Here is a 21,162-nt window from a genome sequence, read left to right as displayed (position 1 = left end):
TTGCGCTACATGGAATTCCTACACTAAAAAAACTCACAGTAATGTCAGAATTTAATAGAATCCTAGGGGATAAGAGTACTATCAAGTCGGGTTACGAGACAGCTGGAGTTTTCTCAGATGCGCAGTCATTTGGTGGTGTATTTATTTTGGTTCAACTGGGAAACCAGTAATGAACTAAACCAAATCCTTTTTCTTACAAAGATGACCAGAGCTGGGCCACATTCAGATAAGCCACCCCGATATTTTATATAGAGGCATTGTTCCCTCTAATTTTCCATGCAAGCATTCCTTGGACCACAGTGAGAAACATGAGATATTCACATGGTGGCCGAACCAATATCACACCTGGGGGGCCCCCCGTTTGCCTTTGTCCTTCAAATGTCTTGCTACAGCCCTGGCAATTGACAGGGCAACATGTTTTGACAGCCTAGAACCATCTTGTTCATGTTCGGATAATGTCATGGGAGTGGGGTGGCTAAATTAAAAACAACACAGATTACAAGACTCTTGATAATGTAATCAAGTACTCAGTGGACCAGTCTACAGATATAAATGTCCATTCCATCAAGTCTTGTTCAATGAAGTTGTTCGCATCATCAAATGCAAGAATGTGATTGATTTTGATATTGTTGTTGCATCATACAATCTGTGGCACCCAAACGCTGTCACGCAGCACGTGTATTGAGTGGATTACACGCTGTGGTCATGTCAATGTCCCGTGTGGTATTCCCGAATGCCTTTGATTCCTGGCCTTTACGGGATTACTCACAGCGTAATCGTGTCGGAAGATGAATGATGCCATTCATAGAGGTTAGCAGCCACCACGCCATGTTTACCAAATGTGCCCCGCGCTTTCCTTCTCCTGCTCCTTCTTCTTTTTGCCGACATCTGTCATATGTTCCCAGAGAGCTCATTGCCTTGAATAAATAATGACAGGCATGATTTGGCGCTTGTGGAGCTCCCAAAAATAAAAATAAATATCCCAGTTCCTTATTAGCTGCTTTTGGAGCATGTAAATATGAAGGCATGATCAAGCAAAAGTTGATTCCAAAATTAGACATAGTGGAAATCCCAATATAGTTCACATTACCATGGAGGGATGATTAACTCATTCAGTACCAGCCAATTCTGGACCAAGTCTGAAAAGACGTTTAAAAACGTCTTTGGGAGTGAATGCTACGGATGTCATCATTTTTGCAATAAGACTCATTGATGCAAGCATTTTATTACTATGGCTTGACGAAATGAAGCTGCTCTCTTAATTTGAATAGTTCCTGGGCTCCTAGATGGTACCAAAGTAGTAGTTCACTGTCTTTGTTATAAATAAATAAATACATATATATTTTATTTTATTTTTTAAGAAAATGAAAGGTGGTGGGGGCGGGGCTCAATTGTGTCTATTGTGTTTTTCGGTCAAACACTGCAAATACGACCCTGCATCCCATTTGGTCATCTTTTTGTGTGGTGTCCTAGTTGGCCTCGTACCACAGATGTGTTTTGTCTGCGGCTAACCAGGTATACAAAATGTCATCTCCGCGCTTATGCGCTGGATTACACATCAATGCTGCCACTTGGACACGTGCCCGGCGCCTTATTGCTGTGCAGGCGTAACGCTGCAGACAACCATCACAAAAAAGGCCAAATAAACTCGATGCTGAACATACATTAACACCCTGCGATTTTGCACAGTCGACATTTTAAGGAAGATCATCAAATGTCCAACTTTCCACTGCACGCTCACACCAAGACGGGGAAGTCAACAATGCTCGCCGCTAGCCGTTTGGTTAACAGGATGTTAGCGTGCAGTGGCTAACAGGACAAAACACACTGAAAAGGAGGATATCCCCCTTTGTAGTCTTCTCATTCTCTTTGTTTGCCCTCTTTTGTTGGTGCCAAACAAGCGTGGCTTTGACAGGAAATAATGCCAAAAACATTCACCCGTTTGTTGATGAGATTGTGTTTACAGCGGTGCCTGCAAAGACGAGATTTGTTCCACGACCACGCTTGTAATGCAAAATGCTAGAATTTCAATTCATCATTCCCCAATGAACGAAATTACATGAATCTGCTACAGCCTCGCAAAAAATTAATACGAGTTGTAATGCGTTAAGAAAAATAACATTCCATATTGTCCACAAAAACATAGAGAACTGACATTATTAAATAGAAAGTAAACATGTCATTTATGTTTTATTTCAGTGGACACTGTGCTGCTCCTTCTGGTGATGCAGAGACACACTAAGAAAACGTTCAGGAATATTAGCCATTTTTCACAAAGGATAAAGATTAAATGCATGTGTATGATAATAGTCTGCGTGTGTCTATGAAACTATGATACAGATGCTATTAGTTGGCCTACTTATGGTTTTAAATATTCACGACATCCATGGTACTACACTGGAGGGGCCAACCTCAAAATCCGACTTGGCTGTTTTCTGTAAAAAGCCGTAAAAAAAATGTCACTAAAAAATTCAATTCACTGGAAGTGTTGTGCGCGTGAGGACATCAGCCGCATGAGTACTGACAACCAACTGCGAGACTTTGGCGCCACACTGTGGTCAACTTGTACTTAAGGCATTGTGTTCATTCAAAACTAAAACTGTTATGATTACTGAATCATGAAAATAGGCTAGCAATACTACATGGTAATAAAATAATAAAAGGAGTAAGGCGACAACATTTCTTAACACACACACACAGACACACACAAGCCCAGGGAGAACATGCAAACTCCACACAGGGAGGCCAGAGCTGGAATTGAACCAGGTACCTCTGCACTGTGAGGTCGATGCGCGAATCACTGTAACACCGGGCCGCCCGCGACTAATTCAATGCATTCAAAACGGTGATCAATTAGAAAACGGGCCGAACATAATATAGCGGGCTCCTGCGTATTCAGTAGTGAATTGCAAATATATGGTTACAGTACAAGTGTACGTCTTCTATGAAGAGTGACTACTTTTGTCACGTTTGCTTGTGGTTCCTCTGGGTGGTGTGCTGATAATTTGTAATGTCACATTAGAAAATTATGAAATTGTACTTTATATTGTTCATTATGCCCCCTGCACCCAAAAATAGCTTTTAGGAGAAAAACCTCTATGAAATAAAATTCACAGTACATTTCTTGCAGTGTAAAGATGACACGTCCTTTCTTTAATTCCCTTTCACATACGTGACCCCACCCTGAAAGTTTCAGGGTGTTCATTATGTTAAAAAAAATGCAACCTCCACCCCCCAAACACATAATTACAGTACCACCACTGACCAAAAGAGGGTAGTAATGGCACAACTGATGTTGCGAGCAGTTGATGACGAATACATGCATCTCCCTCGCCATTCTGGTGTAACTGCAGACCTGACACAAACCAGAGTGCGTTTAATCTGTGTAAAGGAGACCACGCTTTAACTCGTTAGATCTGACACCACGGTGGAGAAAACGGGGTGACATTTCCTGCGAGTGTCTGATCCAGAGGGCCCATCTTAGCTGCTATCCTGAGATGCAGAGACAGCTGCAGAGCAGAGCTGCCAAAGGGAACAGCTATCATTGGTTCCCTCCAGTACAGCGTTCATATTAGCCACATAGCAGAGGAATACAACCCTATACTATATAAATAAAAACACTTTAAAGACCAGTCCGTTCCCCAAAGGAAAATACAGCATCATTTTGCAGCCATGTTTACATGCATCTACTCTCTGTTGCTCGGGATACCAAAGATGCAATGGATTCTGATTCAACTCAATTTTTCGAAGTAGGAAACGTCCTAAATGTCCAATAAAACAAAATGTATCTCCAAATGTGATAAAGTCTCAGTTCTATGCAAAAAAAAAGAAAGAAATGTGTTTTCTTTGTGGTTTGAGTAAAATGAAAAAAATACAATCACAAAAATTGGAGATGACATGCGAAGCCAAAAGAAAATCATATTGGGTTTTCTTCCATTACATCCATTTCCAAATTATGTTTTTATTTTTATGCAAGAAAACATGTATCTCCATAATTTCATGATCAACTATCTACTCCAAAAATTGTTTTTGGTACTTGACCTGTATCTCCAAATTTTGACACAAGCGCTCAAGTACATTTGATTAATTTTTCAAATAAATCTCAATGTTTTTAATGAATATGTGAAAAGTATCACCAAACATTATCTGTATATGTTTTAATTTTTTTTACATAAAACATTTTATACAATAAACAACCTGTTTGCTTTGTTTTGACTGAAACAAAGAACTAATATTTCAATTAAAACCAACAAAAACGATCAACATTTGGTGGAGCATTCTTTTTTTATGCATCTACTTATTTATTTTTGATGACAAATATCTCCAATTTGTGTGAAACGCACACATTTCCAAACATTATAATTTTTCATTCTTATATTAGAAACAACAAATATTTTTTCTTGTGGTTTTAATTGGAAATGGAAAAAAACTCACTTAATTTACATGTACATGCTTTTAATGGAGTGACAATATGTTATGATCTGCTAAATGTTGTCGCGGGACTAATTTTCTTCAACGAAGGGATTTGGTGCCATTTCGTTGGACCTGAGGGCATTTCAGAAATGGCACATAATAGCAAATAGGTGATCAGCAAAAAATGGATAAGTTCAGACAATAAAAAATGCCAATAGGTGAATTCACAAGTCTCATACCAAGAATGGGAAGGGGAACACTTAACATTTGTGTATCATAGAAATGAGTATCGTCCCTCTGTACAGTATTTCACTCAGTAGTTCAATTGGAGACACATTTCAGTGAAGCTATGCTGGCTACTCAATCCTCCATTTATCCCAAAAGCCCAATGATGACAGCCTTGAGTGTCTTCTTTTCCTGAGGAGTTGACTGGATGCCACAGCAGCCTCACATCAATCAACCAACTAACTCATCCCGTATAATAAACAGGTGATGGTCGAAGATATAGTACAGGTGGGCCTGAAATATTTAAGTCAGGATGAGCAACGTATGACCCACGGGCCACATATGATTCAAGGTTTTATTTAGGTTGAAACATAATTGCTGAAATCCATGCAAAGACTGACAACTATGTTGTATTCATTTCAGTTTTGTTGATTTTTCAGTTGGCGGAGCTAAAAACACTAGCCCAATGATTCACTTCTGTGCCCAGCGTGCGTCCCCTCTCCCCCACCGGACGGAACTTGAGCGCATTTGTTGGCATCAGTGGTTATCAGGCACAACAACGAGTTACTAGCGGACTAGCCTCAAGTCGGCTAGTGTGCAAACTAGCTGGTCCCTAGCGCATGAAAACCATCGTGATGGCCCGCCGTGATTTGTTCTAGCCACCAAAGGCTTAATAATTTTGAAGTCTTGTTTTATTGACAGCACTTTTTTCTTTCAATCATTAAAATTTGCCAGTGCTGTTCAAACCACTCATCTCTGTGGTATGTCAGATTTACGAGACAATTATTTTCACTTTAGCAGGACTTTCATCGATACAACGAGATTTAGAATATCAAGCATCTTGTCATATTTGTTGTACTATTCATTTTGAAATTTTTTTCACCACAAAATTCTGGTTCAAATTTCTTTATTTTTTTATCTACTCTGTAATTGAATAATTAACGGATTGATTATTTGTAGTGATAATAAAAAAATTCAAAACATAAAAAAATGTAATCAAATTAAAATGAATAAATTACAGTCCATAAAATGTTAAAATGAGCGTAAAGTATAATTAAATTTAAAGCAACCATTTTATTTGCATTCTGAAGTTAAAGTTATTTTACTGAATTTAACATTTTATTGTTGAAATAAACTATTTGAAGTAACCCTCTATGCTTTTTTTTTAAATCCCCCCGAATCACACAAATGCATTCCTCATACTTAAGTTTTTCCGTATTTCACGTGGCTAACTTGTGTAAATAATTGTTTCTCCGTCCGCAAGAAGATCTGGTGGCACAGCAGCGGTAGTGGTGAGCTATTTTCGGAGGGGCTATCAGCAGCTCAGTGGCATACTGCAGGTCTGAGCGACAGGACAAGTGTTGCGCTCGAGCCGTCCCCTCGCTCATTTGGGGAAAGGCATTCCTCGGTGTAAGCGGACCTCCCTCCCAACATACCCTTAGCCAGTGCGGTCGGGGTGGTGTGCACCTCACTGTGTGTGAATGTTTGTGTGCATGTATGTTCAGGTATGAGTGTCGTCCTCTGGGCTGGACTTAGAAAAACGTCAGAGCCAGGACAGCGTGATAGACAAAGCGTAGATTGGAGTGTTTGAGGGGGGCCCTTACTGCTCACCATGGGGCCAAGGCATTGAGGGCCCCCATCCAAGCAAAGAAAAAACTGAAACAACGGGGTAATATCCAGGAAAAAGAAGATACGTTAAAAAGCCAGGTCAAAAAGAGAACATCAGAATGGTCGCAGAGGAAGTTTTGATTACACTGTCCGGTGGAGCACCGTGGGGCTTCCGTCTGCAGGGTGGCGTGGACAACCAAAAACCACTTCAGGTGGCGAAGGTAAGATGGAGCACTCGGTAGGACAGTTGTCATTTTCAAAAGTTGATATTTTAGGATTTGCAAGTGAAAATCAGAATTGTGTAGGACTATTCAGGGGTCATAATAATACTACCTTCCATTCCCAGACTCATTTGGGGCCTGACTATGACAATATGAGCTATGCACCCATGCTAAACAAATACAGTATATATAAACCATTTAAATTTCAAATTCTAATGAAAACACTGGTCACATCGTCCACTAAGCCTCGTCAATCAAACCGCAGAAAAAATAGGGAACACATGACCTTGGTGGGTATTTATCAATGACTTTGTCCACATTTAATGGTTAAGGTCGTGGTTTGAGATTCAGGTGAACCTCTTACCAACTGTCAATGCGTTTTCATTGTATAGGGTGGACATGCCATTGGCAGTATAATCATTCCGCTCGAGTTCAAGCTGTCCCGTTATTTGAGATTTATATGGAAACACTTTCATCACTGCACTAAAGTCAGGATTACGGTGCCGTGTGGTGTGATGATTCCAGGTCATCGCAACCATTGTGGTCTTCTGCCTCCTTAAATGTGACTATTATTTTTTTAAGTTTCAAAGCAACATTTACCTACAGTGTATACAAAAGGCACACAAACAAAACAGAAAAGCCAACCATTTGTTATTGTTTATCAGGACTCGATCCCTGACATCATCTGTCACAAGAGCTGAATGACATCTATTAAGGCTTTTATGCCCACAAATGATTCAACGAGAACATGATTTTTATTATGTGTTGACCGACCAGGTTTCTATTTTGGTCAAGAAGTGGTGGGTCATGGTGAGCCAGGGTGTGTGTGTGTTTCAGTTTAGTGCATATAAAACAAGTGCACTTTATACTTGCCTCCTCTAAACTTTTGAATGTGCAGCTGTTTAGTATTTTTTTTGTTTGTTTGCACAAATTAATATTCACAAACAAGGAGCTAGCTGAAGAGCAAAATTCCAAATAACAGCAAAACTGTTTGATTCATGACTCGACCAAATCTGGGTTCAATTAGAATTAGCATTAGCCTCTGGTTTTGGGAGGGAGGGGGTCAAGTCAGCCTACATCAGTGCTGGTCCCAAGCCCGGGTAAATAGGTAAGGTTGGGTTCTGGAAGGATATCCATCCATAAATCCCATGCCAAAACTTACGAAGAAAAGAGCCTTGTAATTGGAGATCACTTGTATCATCCAGATGTGTGAGCCCCGGATAGGGAAAAACTGTAAGGAAGAAGAAGAAAAAGAAGAATTACAACTGCTGATATTGAAATAGACATCTTCATCGTGTTGCTCATCCTCTGACATCGTGAGACCAAAGCGACACATAACTTAGAATTACAACTGCTGGTATTGAAATAGACATCTTCATCGTGTTGTTCATCCTCCGACATCGTGAGACCAAAGCAACACATAACTGATCAAGAGCATCCTGCAATTACCAGGGTTCAAACAGAAAATGGCCACTGATCTTAAACTGTCACTCCAGACTGCCCTGAAATGGTCACGCTTTGCCCCTAAAATTTGAGAACATGAGAGTACGGGGTACCAGAAAAGTTGCCAAAATGCACAAATAAGGTGGTTTGCCAGCCCACATCAACTCCAAATGAAGAGAAAAGGAGACAAACACTAAAGAAGAAGACAGGCTAATGAGTGTCAGAAGTGTGCTTGAATGAAGCTACAGGTTACACAAAACGCTTGTAAGCAATGAACAACGGCAAAGAAGAGAATTTTCAGTGCTAATATGCTCCTGACGAAGTCAGTGTCCCCAGGGAGACAAGTCCTGATCATGAGCCTGATTGTGAAGACGTGGTGAAAAAAGGAGAGCAAATTCTGTTTTGGGGATGGGTGGCTGGCCCAAGTTGAGACAATCTGAGGTATTTCAGGGAAACAAATTCACCGGTACTTTAAATTCTGGTGTCCATACTCACAACATGTGTGGTCATGAAATTTGCTGATAACGTAGTCGTGACTAGTCGACTAATCTTGGTAGCCATAGCTCAGAGATGCACTCCTACAACCTACGTCTTTTATCTAGATGACTTAGTTGTAGTGTTTATACCCAAGGACAGGGACGCCAAATCACCTTTACGGCAAAGGACAGCTGCTCCCATTCCAAAATCTGCGTGCTCGTTCACCCCTGAGAGCAGGGGAGCCATGGCCATGTCGGACGTCATAGACACCAACAGGTGGAAGAGCTATGACACTTTGGAGTTTTGGGAGCGCTGAGTTCGCGCCTGTGGACCGGTGCCTGTGCGCGCTTGAGTGTTTATTTATGAGTGAGCGTGTATTTCTGTACCAGCGGCGCGCTCCCGTCCGTGTATGCATGTGTTTGTGGGCTTGTAAGGGTATCAAGAACTGTTACGCGTTTTGACCGCAAGGTGACTGAATGAATCACTGATATTCTGCACCAGAAGCAGGCCACTTTGAAAAAGGCCTTGCTAAATGAGGATGTGCGATTGCCTTACGTATCAACTAGAATAGCTGAGGAGAAAACTAATTAAGTTGACTCAGGCGATTCTTTTTTTAAGTCGAAAGGTATACACAGTCAATACTGTGTCCTGTGCTAGCGACACTGCACTGACTTGGTTTGAATACATAATACTGGTCAACAATGAATTTTAATCGGATCGCCTCAAATGTGTTTTTGGCGCTGACTTATAAATACCTTTTTTTACCTATAAAAACTGACACGTTCCAATAATGCTATGATGCAGAGTCACCTCATTATGGGCGCTCAAAAGACTACTGCATTTATATTCAAGGAAACGCGCATACCCCATTAACATAAAAAAAAAACCAAATAAAATGCCTCAAATGGATATACATGTTTTTCAAAGGACAGCGGCAATATTTTTGGTGGCTAAGCAAGATTGTATGACTTGACTTATGAGTTGCAGAACCCGAGCAATGACATAACTCCACCTTCTTGAAATTTAACGGCGACTTGTCTTTACTTGCTTCGTTTATGCCACAGTAACTTCAAACTTGCTTAAAACTTGAAGGTTAAGACTTTTGTTCATAATGGGGCTCACTGACATGGATTGTATTGGACCCGAGACACTTTTGGAGAGGCACACTGCCACGGTCCTGACAAACTTCGGGCACAAATAGCAAAGTGTATGAGTGTCCCACTTGAGCGGCAACATGTGGAATATGTTCACAGCAAGACAATGCTGTCAGGGAATAGGCCTACTGCAGATACACGACAACCATTGTCATGTACGCCTAACCACTGAGTTGTGAAGCTGGCGAAACAATAGTTTGCTTGTCACAACGGCACCTGTCAGTACGTAGGCAGACAAGCACAACATTCAACTAACAACTCACGTTGACAGTTTCTTGGAATTAAGATGCCACAAACGCTCACTTGCATTCCTAGACACAAGAGACTCCTTTCATTGTTTTGGGTGACTGCATTTCTTCCTATCTGTTCCAATGTAGGTTCGCAAACGTAGCAAGGCATGCAGAGCTGGTTTGAAGGAGACTGATGAGCTGGTGTCCATCAATGACCAGCCATGTGATGAGTTATCCCATGCCCAGGCTATGATTCTCATAGACGCTTCCAAGGGGATATTACACATCCGTGTTAAAAGGTGAGAACAAAAGGATTATGTTAGTTCAACTATTATAAGAAGCAGTGGTGGGAGAATGTCACATACAGTTGTCTTTCCTGCAATCATCAACAAACAATTGTTGAAGCTAAATGTAATATTTTTCGGAGCACCATCCATACTTGCTTCATGATGTGGCCTCTGTACATTGTACCATAAAGTAGTTGACTGATAGTTGACAGGTTCACGTACATTACACAAAAAAATTGTTTCTTTCAAAAATAAAACACGTCTGCAATTTTGAAAATAAGATTTTCAGGCATTCAAGTCTTGTAATTCAATTCTAAGTCAAGTCTCATGAATGTAAAGTCTTTCAAGTCTAGTCTTTTGTAAATTTCTGCCAACTATGTTCTAAAACTGGCATATCAAAACTGACTTGAGTACCCAAAATGATGGTGTTTCAAATGATAAAACAAAGTCTAAATCTTCCAACTTGCAGAGTACCTGCTGGGTTTCAGTCTGTGGTGCTTGTGACTCGTGCCCCTTCTCCTCGCATCGACAAGGAGTACCGTGCTTCCCTGCAGACCCTGTCACCCACAAACCTTCACCAAGCACCTGTTCGAGAGGTGCACCGTAGCCGATCTTCCCTAACCAGCGGCTTGACTTCACCACCCGGTAGTGAGGCCTACTATGGCGAGACTGATAGCGACGCAGACGTGGCGGGCTACGAGAGGCAGCGACGTCAGAAACGACGCAGCCCCAATTCCAACACGGGTAAACCAATGGGACGGACCTCTCCTGAGGGTGGGGAGACTTCGGAGATGAGTGGCTATGACAGCGCCCCAGATGCACAGCCTTACCCAAATTTGTCAGAAGGACATGGGGGAGGCGAAACTGGGGGGCTGCCTGGGGTTGCACGAAGGGAAGTAATTTACCAGCCCCCTGCTCCAGGATTGTGGTCCTCCCAGACATCAACTGAGACATCTTCCATCATCTCGTCAGCAGACGACCAGGGGCCACGGGATGGAGAGCATGAGAACTTCCTGGAGCTTCCCAACGTGCCGCTGGTATCCCCCGAGAGGGCAAAGGAGGCACTGATGCTGCGCTCTCGCAACCAGCTCGTGCCCATGGTGGGCCCTGTGAATAACCCCGTCGACGAGGAACTTACAACAACCTACATGGAAAAGGCCAAGCAAGCCAGTAAGTTCAGTTGTCTATAAATATTCTCATTGGTATACCACTGAGCAGAGCGTTTCCATTTCTTAACCATCAGTTTTCTGCACAAAGTTCAGTGAGCAGTCTTAGGTCCAGTTCTCTAGTAGATACATAAGGATTTTTCAAGTCCTAAAAGATTGTTACTGTTACAGACCCCACACTTTAAAAAAAAACAGACTATAAACAGTTTTGAAAAATACACACATTGGATTCTGTACCACCAACAAACTAAAAACAAGTCTGCAGTGCCAGAAATATCAGGTGATCATACGTGAGCTAAAAAAATAAAGACCTTTCTCAAGTGTTTCCAAAGGGACCAGAAGAAGGACTGCTGTCGAATGGTGGTGTAATAAAAAAAAGACTAACTTGGGAAAATAGTTGTCATCTGGGGAACTCCCTTTTATACAACCCCCCCCCCCCCCAAACATCAGGTAGGACATGTTTTTATTCACTGCCCTTGCACATCAAAATGCATAGAGTCATGACTCAAGAGTCATCTGCTTTCCCCACGCACGTTAAATATTTTCAAAATTAAAAATTTCAGTTTGATTGATGTCAGACCCTGGTATCAAATAAAGTACAACACGGAAATACCTCAAGGGCTCATGTCGTACCTAGAAGTAAAGTGCAGTTAGGGCATGTTGTCTTACCTCCATTCACCTCCTACACAGCAACTTTGCACATATATTAACTAACTCACAGATTTACCCTTCAATCCAGCTAATGTGAGAAGCTTAAGGCTTGCCTGGAATTTTTTCCAGGAGTGCTACTGCGGCAGAAGATGAAGTGATTGATGGCTGTTAAGCCCTGCCATTCAAGATGGGTTTATATGATGACCTCAGAAAGAATTCAGAGATGTCTGACCTTTACTGCTGCATATACAGTATTAACAAATATTGTTGTCATCAAATCTTAAAACTGTAATATGTGTCCAGTGTATATTTAGATAGTGTGTTTATTTTGTGCAATCAAAAACAATCATGACTAATAGCTGTGAATATTCCATTCTACAGAGCTTAACCGAGGAGATACGCCACAGGACAAGAATGTAAAGGAAGCCAGAAGCAAGTGTAGAACAATTGCATCGCTACTGACGGACGCTCCTAATCCTCACTCCAAAGGGGTGTTGATGTTCAAGAAAAGGCGGCAGCGCTCCAAGAAGTATACCCTCACGAGCTTTGGCAGTGTGGATGAGGATCAGTGTCTGGACTCGCAAGACGAAGACGAGATGTTACCTGGTAGCGAGTCAGAATTTGAGGAAGAGGGCTTTTCGGCTGCTCCAGATCCAACTTGGGATAGTGACTACTTGGATATGCTTGAGAAAAGGGCAACTGCGGGTGTCGAAGGTCGTGGGGATGGGGAAGAGGATGTTCCAAGTCTGGGCTTGGATGCCACCACAGGGAAAGGTGCCCAGCTGTTTGAACAGCAGAGGAAGAGGGCTGCTGAGCATGCCAAAAAGGCAGAGGTGGTACAGTCTCAGGCAGCCCAACAGGCTATAAATGAGCAAGCACAGATGTTTTATCCAGACAGTCAAGGGTATACACCCATGCAGCAAGATGTATACCAAGTGCAACCAAGCTTTAACATGTCTAATGGAGATCTATCCCAGGCCACAGGTGGAACAGCTAAAATGGGTATGCAAGGGGGACCCAGGCCAGCCATCGACTCTGTGGATATGATCACTGGCAATACACCACTAGCTGAAACATTCATACCAGAAGCACCTGCCAGTAATGTTCTCAATAGAACTGCACGTCCTTTCACACCTGGCTTCATTACAATCCGGGCTGCAACAGCTCCGGTAGCATTCAAGCCATCTGCCACAAAGACAAACCAGCGACTTACCTCAGCAGCTGCTGTTCCACCACCATTTTCCACCATCCCAGAGCAGGCTATTAATGCTACATCAGTGATGTTACAGCTGTCCCCAGGTCCTGCAAGCTCCTCTAAAGCTTCTGCTCCTGTAACTCACACAGCCGGGGCTTCTGCCATCCTAAACCCTTCGACCAGTTCCTTTTTTGTAGAGCCGTCACACACAGTGCAACAGACGACTGCTGCTTATCCAGTTCAATATGTAAATGTGCCTCCAGTTCCACCACAGCCCATGTTTTCTGCTCCATCACAGATCATAGTTTCAGCTTCACCACATGTGGTATCAGGTCCACCACAGCACATATTGTCAGCTACACCACAGTTCAAGGCTTCAGCTCCTATTCCTCCAATATCTCAAATTCCTGGTTCAATTCAACAAGTTGCACTTTGCCCCCCAGGTGTGCCAGTAGCTCCTCCTCCATGCCCAATTCAAATTCCCATAACACCTTTAGCAACCGTGTCCATGGTCTCTGAGCCAGAAGCGATAGCTCCAACCCCTGTTTCTGGTCAAGGAGGTCGTACAGGAATCTTACTTGAGTCTCGACGCCGTGGTGGAAAACCGAAACCTATGTTCAATGTACCAGAAGTCAAGAGGAATTCACCAAATCCTGAGCTGTTATCAATGGTGCATAATTTTGATGAGAGGGCCACAAATCCCAAGCATAGTCACCCATTCTATGAAGATTTTTATGATGCTGCGCAGGAGGCAAGCAGTACAGCGATCGGCATAGGGAAGATGCCGCCCCCGGTAGCACCAAAGCCTCGGGTTCTGCAGGAGGCCCCACAGATCATTCAAGCAGGGGGTAAGGGGGCTCAGCTCTTTGTCCGCAGACAGAACCGCATGGGTATGTATGTAGTGGATGCCCCTCCACCGACCCACTACCAAGACGAAGTGCCCTTGCATGGCACAGCACAACCCCTCCACACCTCCTCCATCCCCTCAGGTTTCTCTCAATGGAAATACTCCTCCAATGTGCGTGCCCCTCCACCCATTGGGTATAACCCACTCCTAGCTCCTTCTATCCCCACAGGGCCTCAGAGGAACATGAGCAAGCCAGGTAATAAGAGTCAAGGTGGCTCACAGCGAGAAGGTATCCAAGCTCTGGATTTCATGAGAAGGCAGCCCTACCAGCTCAACTCTGCCATGTTTAACTACAGTGGAAGTGCTGCTAATCTCTCAGCCAGCCCTTCTCACCACGACAAGAGGCAAGGACACCATACGGCAATGGTGGGCAGCTCATTAACCTCACCGAAGCAGATACCCGTAAAAACTGCTCGTGCCTATGAGATCAAGAGATTCTCAACACCAACACCTATGTCTGCTCCCACACTGATCCCAAAGGTTCTTGCACCTCGTTCAGCCACCACCCTCGGAGAGCGTATAGATGACTCTGATATGACCACTCCACCGCCTAGTCTGACTGATCCAACCTCAGACGTCAAGTTGGCACGAGCCCCATTCAGAGAGTCAGTTTCACTTTCTTCCCAAATAGGTGGCTTGCCCAGTCTTCCCAAATTATCTGCCATGCCTCCACCGAACCTTGTGTCTGGTGTAGCAGCACATTGCATTCCGGTGTCTTACAACACCGGACTACAGGCAGCCAAGCAGTTCCAAAGTGCTCCTGAACTAAGTATTCTTTCTTCATTGCCCCCTCTCAAGTCCAACCCAGTTCAGGCACCCAAGCCGCGTTTTGTTGCCAACAAGGGGGGTGTTCAGGCTCATGTGTGGAGACCTGGAGCAATTTAAACAATTGGAAATCTGGTGTGCTGTTCATTAACTTGTCCTTGTAATTACATTTGCTGCTAGTGTTGGTTTGTTTGTTTTCCCAAGGAATTAGGCAAACATCACGTCATATTTTAATATATTTATGGTTACTTGGTTTTGGAAAGGGATGTCTTCCCCCCGACATGAACAAGCAACTCTAGACACAATACCATATTAAGCTACAGTATATGTTCAAGATTTTAGACATAAACATGTTCATCCTTTTACTGTTGCTGATCACTCACATTAATTTACGGTAGATTATTTACTGTACTAACACTCAGTACATCATAAAGCAAACCATAGACTTAATACAAACACATTCTAGATTTCAAATGCAATTTAATTTTTTAAAACGCCTATGAGGTCATTATACATTATTGATTACTCTTGTGGCACTCTGGTATTAATTCCACTCATAGCCCCAGTTAACAATGTGCACTTACTTGACGTTACAGTGTATTAGCCATGTACAGCTTCTTAATAAAAAAATGGCACAGCTGATAAGTGTGGTCTTTGCAAACATATGCAACTAATACCTTTTATTTAATTAAATAACACAGATGAACAATTGTGTATTTTGTTGATTATATATAAAGTTGTGCAAGAGAAGGGATGACTTACTGAGAGCATTAATAATAGGATTTTATGACACAAGAGAGGCTGTGGAGAGGTGGAAATGATCAGTAGGATAATAATAGGACAGACAACTGAATGTGGTTAGCGATTAAATTATACACATGAAGAATTTAATCCTATTTTTGTTGGTATGTAAGATTTTAAATTAAATTGTTTAAGTCATGAGCACCCACAGCCTGAAGATGTTAATAAAGGGTGATTAGGAAGGATCAGGATAGAGATTCGATGGGCAAGATGGCAAAAGGTCGACGCACTGAGATGTGTTTTTCCTTTAAAAATAATGCTTGAAGAAGATGGGGTTGGATTAGAAGTTATACTTGGGCTATTTTCTACAGTATGGATGATGTTTAGGCTGCAAAATGGCATTTGGGGATATAACGGTGTAAAGGGCAAAAATTACAAATGTGTCTGGATATTGAAATGTGTGGAGATGTTTATATTTCCAATAAAATGAAATGAATAAAATTAGATCTGAAAAGCACTACTTGTCTGACTTTTCTGGTTTCATACTGCCCCCACTTGTTCATTACAGAGATAGACAGATATGTTTTCCAGGCCGATACCGATTCATAGTCAAGGAGGCTGATGACCGATAGTTGGAGCCAATATTTGCAACAAAAAGTAAAATATTTAAGATATCCTTTATTTGTCCCGCAATTGGGAAATTACAAATATATGTAAAAAAATTGAATATAAACACCAAAACTTCATTTAAATGCCACTCAGTATGTTTAGCAGACAGCTTTTTTAACTTGTAACATGTTCAAGTTCTTATTTCTCGATCTCATCTGAATAATATGTTCTCTTATCGGCTGGGAGATTTAAAAAAAAACGCAAATGCCAATAATTATCATCATGCCAAATATCGGTGCCAATACAGTAATCGGTCTATCCATAGTTCATGCAACCATATTACAATACTGTATTTTAGTATAATACACTCATAGCTGCGACCGCAATACATTTTTAATTCAAATTAAGGTAAGTTAGAAAATGGGGTATAAATAATACAAGGAATAACACAAATAATCAAGAAACAATATTGCTTATCCACCTAAAGGAGTTACATTTTCATGACAGAGTAACATGTCCTCATTCAGTCATGCGTTAATTTTGACTACCGGTCTCTCTTCATAGCTTGGCTGTAACTGAAGAATATCTGTGATTTTCAGTTTTTTCTATGACTGGGTGGTGCTGGAAAAAGCAACTGCATTTTCTTGGGGGGTCACTTGGTGGCGCTTGAGTATTGCAGTGTGTAGTATGGGGCATATACGGAAGGATACTTCCAGTCTCAAGGTTTGAGATACAATTAAATTCACAAATAAATAAATTTAATTAAATTTAATTGCAGGGCTCTTAATCATGTAAATGTTTGCGTTCGATTAAAGAATGGAACAGGCGATACGTTGCCCACTCCTGGTCGATAGACATGTCAGGTGTAGTGTGTCTGACCGTCACTTTGTTACACAAACAGCCCCGGAGTCACTTCAATACACATATGCTTAACCTCACACCTGCACAGTGTACATGTGTGAATTTGCACTTGCCCCCACTTTCCTCTCACGCTGTGTGCAGCCTAAAGACACCCTTGTGGTCTCTTGAGGGTTATCTTGTAACTGATGAGGCTTCCCTGCGTTCCTGTTGCTAAATATACGCTCCACAACCATCTGGGAGAATCATTTTGTTCCCTTAATATCCCCATCAGCACTTTAAGCTGGCCAAATGACTGACCCCTAAATCCCACCCGCCCCTCCATGCCTTAGCAACTCCTGCATCCCTATTCATACTCCTCAAAATCCACCTCCACCACACCGCTGCCACCCGGAGCCACAGCCTGGAAGAGACGACCTGCCATTTGAGTGTAGGGTGGGTGTCGTGCTGACCCCTGAACCGGGATTCACTAGACGGTACGCTTTTGGGGAATCTGTCAATTCGGGATCTTGGGTCTCTTACTTCTCTGGATTATTAAAAAACAACAACAACAACACACAGGTGAGTTTTAGTCCACTGACAGCTTTGATTAAAATCTGCAAAACAGTTACTAGAGGTAGAGGTGTGTGGAATGATCCTTTCTGGAGGAATTAGGAAATAGTGACAATTATTCATTTTTGCAGTGCTGCAAAACTTTTACTGAGAAGGCCTTTGAATGATTTTTTTTATTTGATTAATCTAGTGCCACTTGGATGATCTGCTTGCATCTTCAAAAGACCAAAGGAATGGGCCAGTGAATTGGCCCTCCCACTCTGGGCACCGCATAGATGTAATATGCCGTCACCAAACCCAGAAAAGGAGGGTGTTAAACCTGAGAAGCTGCACTTAATCATCTTTAAGAATCTCAAACTATACCCACAAATGCATTTCACGAACGCTAGATTGAGTCGTATTTGTGTTCCGTAAGGTATTGAAAATAAAGATTATTGCGGGTGAGTTTTTGTGTGCTGACGGATTGTATCAGACTCGTCGATGGTCAAATGACACCTTTATCGTCGCTCAATGCCTTGGCTAGGGATGGCTACATTAAAAATAGCCTTGTGGGTTGTATTACAGTCACGCAATGTGATGTTTTTCCTTTTAATGAGAGGGCTACTCTACATGTTTGAGAACTGGAGGTGCTTATGGCCATCTAACAAGAAAGGAAAAAAAATAGGGGCCGGGGGTAACAACCCAAACAAAAACAAGCTATAAATAACTGGAACATTCAGGGAGGAATATTTTGATCTCACCAATAGTTGACAATTCAACTTTGGAGGTTCCACTGTACTGCATTCGAAAAATTCGTGGCAACTGTTATTTGCAGGGGTCCTTCAAAAACCAACTTGTCTAAGGGATTTTGTCCTATCTGTAACAATTTTTGAACTATAGGTACAGGACAGTAATCAGCTCAAACAAACATGAGCTTTGATCATTGCATGTGGTGGATCATAAGACACATTAACACCATCCAAGTCAAAACTCTGACAAAGCTCATCGAATCCAGATGGTAAGATAAGATAAGATAAGATAAGATATCCTTTATTTGTCCCACAATGGGGAAATTTACAGCCTCCAGCAGCAAGAATGTATGTAGAAAGAAGAAGAGAAAAAAAAAATGTTGGTGATACCAACATTAAGTGATTCTTTGGTTTCCCCGACTGTCCAAATAAACATTGCTCTCACTTGTCACCCCTACAGCCATGCCTGCAAGAACACCCACCCCAATAATCAAGAGGAGAAAGCCCACCAAAGTCATCGTTGACATATCAAATATCTCTCAGGATGGTAAGTCTACGAATGACCAAACTTGACAAGACCACTTTCACATCAAGTTGATGATTTAATGTGATGAATGAACTTCTGTAGAGTACGAGCCCGTGGTGAAGATATCCGAGTTTGACTTGGGAAGAAAGATTGGCACGCCAAGGGACATCATGCTGGAGGAGTTGTCACTACTCAAGAACAAAGGCTCCAAGATGTTCAAGATGAGGCAGCAGCGGGTGGACAAGTTCATCTACGAGAACAACCCCGACATCTTCTATGGCGACTCCATGGTAGCCTACAGCAAATGGTCCGACGTGCAAAGGGTTTAATCAGCACATAATAGTGTTTCGTTTGATCTGGCTTCCTTTTAGGACGAGTTGCAAAAATTTGTCCCGACAGAAGGCGGTCAGATGGGCAGCCAGACAATACATCTGGGCGGGTATCTCCTCAGCAAGGATACCAGTCAACAGCATTATGGAGGGATGATGTATGGGGGAAGGGCCTCCATGACCCAACCAAAGCCTGGGAGCAAGGGCGGAGAAGCTGGAGGAGCAGGAAGAGTCGGAGGAAGTGCGGGGGGACAAGGCGGAGGTCAGCATGGGAAAGATGGATTACATGGAGGGTCGGGTGAGGTATCCACACAAAAAGATTGGCAGGAAGGATTGCTGAAATCGCACCGATTTGTTACAAGCTCTATGAAGGAGTGTTTTTTCAAGAGTCTTTGGTCCCTTCAAGGCCAATGTACCACTATACGCACACATTAGTCCATCCCGCGACCGCCCTCGAGAAAACTGCTGCAGACTTTCCAGTTTTTTTCCTTTTTGTTCATAGATGGTGGAAAAGATGATGCATCGAAGAAGACGCACCCGAAAACCTACATATCACCATGGGAGAAGGCCATGAAGGGTGATGAAAGTTTGCTCGCCACCTTGAAAGGGTTCATGCCCGGCCCTGTCCATCATATTGAACTGCGCAAGTACAAATGCTTCAACAGGTATTCATGTACATTTAAAAAAAAAAAAGAAATCATAATAATATTACATCTGTTGAGCGTGATGTTTGGCTAAAATGACACCCAAATTATTTTATTCAGGAAAGAGAGTGTTTTATCCAAATTGCTGTAAAAAAAGAGCTATGTTAATTTGTGGAGTACCTGAGGGTTCTGTTCTTTGACCAAGCTCTCTTTTTTCGTTGTTCTGTTCACCAACAACTTTAACTTCTTTCCCATGGAGATAACCGATAAAATTGGAGAATTAGAGCCATAGACAGCTCATTTGGCTGCCAATGTCTATTATGCAGAACCCAGCAAAGCGGGATTTTGACAGCTTTAACAAGCATGTTATCATGTGTTTTTCTGTGAATAAAACTGACACTCACCTCCCGATGACAGGACTGCCATGCCCTATGGCGGATTTGAAAAGGCCCTACAGTTCATGAAATTCCAAATGCCCGACACCCAGAAGAACAAAGTGGTAGTTTTGCCCACGCTGGAGTACGGGCACGACCTGAAGCTGCGACCTTCCTTTAACCGCACGCCCATAGGCTGGATGGGCAGCAGCGAGCCCTGTAGCATCCATGTGGAGCTGGACGGCGTGCCCTATGACGGCGAGACCGAGGAGCTCTGAAGAAGCGGTTACTGTCACCCACTAAGCGCACGCAGACAAAAACCTAACATGCTAATACACGCTGGCATGCACAGTCACGCTAGATAAGCTTACAACTGTTGCTTTTTGTGATGCGGTAATGTTCATGCTCGGAGAGGCAAAAGAACAAAACATCTATGGTCTCGAGAGAATAAACAATGGCAATATTTTGGACAACATATGAAGGGATAGACTCACTTCATCACATATCAATTGTGTCTGCATGCCAACAATGGTTGTTAGAAAGAAGCACCAGTTTGTGTTTTGGTTCATATGACCTCATCATAGGCTCATCAAAGTGAAGTTACAATTGTTGACGAGAAATAAACCCCTTTTTAAAAGTGCAGCACTTATCTTTATTCTATAACTCGTAAGGATTGTGGAAAGAGATTTTTAAAAAAGAACAAGGACTACATAAATATAGACGCAAAATGATGTGAAGTGCTCCAAAAATGTTCTTTATTCGTTTTAGCAGCATCTCCATTACTTGAAAATTCTCCTGAAGAAATTACTTTTTTTTACTGTAAAGTGTCCTTGGGTGTCTTGAAAGGCGCTTATAAATAAAATGTATTATTATTATAAATGTTGGAAAAAACTTGGTAAAAAAATATCCAACTACAGGTATGTGAAAAATAATTTTAAGCAACTCCCCTGTTATTAAAGGTAAGAAGTAAAAAGGACACATTTTTTTTATATCAGCAATGGTATTTGTACTTTTTTTTTTTTACTCTTTTGTACATGATAATCACTGAGCGCTGAAGAA

General features: G+C 42.1%; 2 protein-coding genes across 5 annotated transcripts; both read left to right on the top strand.

Moving 5' to 3' along the window:
- The first annotated feature begins 6,098 nt into the window (after positions 1 to 6,098).
- Positions 6,099 to 16,001, top strand: synpo2la (synaptopodin 2-like a). 3 transcript variants are annotated; one of them, XM_052081202.1, is made up of 5 exons: positions 6,099 to 6,467; positions 9,919 to 10,070; positions 10,528 to 10,802; positions 11,034 to 11,228; positions 12,257 to 16,001. In XM_052081202.1, exons 1-5 carry the CDS (start codon positions 6,366 to 6,368, stop codon positions 14,860 to 14,862), a joined length of 3,330 nt encoding a protein of 1,109 aa, XP_051937162.1. In that variant the 5' UTR covers positions 6,099 to 6,365; the 3' UTR covers positions 14,863 to 16,001. The 3 variants fall into 3 exon arrangements, with proteins under 3 accessions (XP_051937162.1, XP_051937161.1, XP_051937160.1); XM_052081201.1 differs by having other exon boundaries at positions 11,031 to 11,228; XM_052081200.1 differs by having other exon boundaries at positions 10,528 to 11,228.
- Positions 16,002 to 17,303: 1,302 nt separating this feature from the next.
- myoz1a (myozenin 1a) lies at positions 17,304 to 20,580 on the top strand. Of its 2 annotated transcripts, none has more exons than XM_052081213.1 (6): positions 17,304 to 17,511; positions 18,691 to 18,777; positions 18,859 to 19,046; positions 19,128 to 19,383; positions 19,588 to 19,750; positions 20,147 to 20,580. In XM_052081213.1, the coding sequence occupies exons 2-6, from the start codon at positions 18,693 to 18,695 to the stop codon at positions 20,379 to 20,381; spliced, it is 927 nt and encodes a 308-aa protein (XP_051937173.1). In that variant the 5' UTR covers positions 17,304 to 17,511; positions 18,691 to 18,692; the 3' UTR covers positions 20,382 to 20,580. The 2 variants fall into 2 exon arrangements, with proteins under 2 accessions (XP_051937173.1, XP_051937174.1); XM_052081214.1 differs by having other exon boundaries at positions 17,308 to 17,511; positions 19,128 to 19,347.
- Positions 20,581 to 21,162: the final 582 nt, after the last annotated feature.

The sequence above is a fragment of the Hippocampus zosterae genome, chromosome 11, assembly GCF_025434085.1.
Source record: "Hippocampus zosterae strain Florida chromosome 11, ASM2543408v3, whole genome shotgun sequence".
NCBI classification, from domain to species: domain Eukaryota; kingdom Metazoa; phylum Chordata; class Actinopteri; order Syngnathiformes; family Syngnathidae; genus Hippocampus; species Hippocampus zosterae.
This window is presented reverse-complemented; position numbering and strand designations above follow the sequence as displayed.

Excerpts from the sequence above, each read along its gene's own strand:
- myoz1a (XM_052081213.1), top strand. The coding sequence starts at position 18,693 with ATGCCTGCAAGAACACCCACCCCAATAATCAAGAGGAGAAAGCCCACC. Across the intron at positions 19,047-19,127 it reads TCTTCTATGGCGACTCCATG|GACGAGTTGCAAAAATTTGT; the intron begins GTAGCCTACAGC and ends GCTTCCTTTTAG. Across the intron at positions 19,751-20,146 it reads AAGTACAAATGCTTCAACAG|GACTGCCATGCCCTATGGCG; the intron begins GTATTCATGTAC and ends TCCCGATGACAG.
- synpo2la (XM_052081200.1), top strand. The coding sequence starts at position 6,366 with ATGGTCGCAGAGGAAGTTTTGATTACACTGTCCGGTGGAGCACCGTGG. Across the intron at positions 10,071-10,527 it reads TTACACATCCGTGTTAAAAG|AGTACCTGCTGGGTTTCAGT; the intron begins GTGAGAACAAAA and ends TCCAACTTGCAG. Across the intron at positions 11,229-12,256 it reads GGAAAAGGCCAAGCAAGCCA|AGCTTAACCGAGGAGATACG; the intron begins GTAAGTTCAGTT and ends TCCATTCTACAG.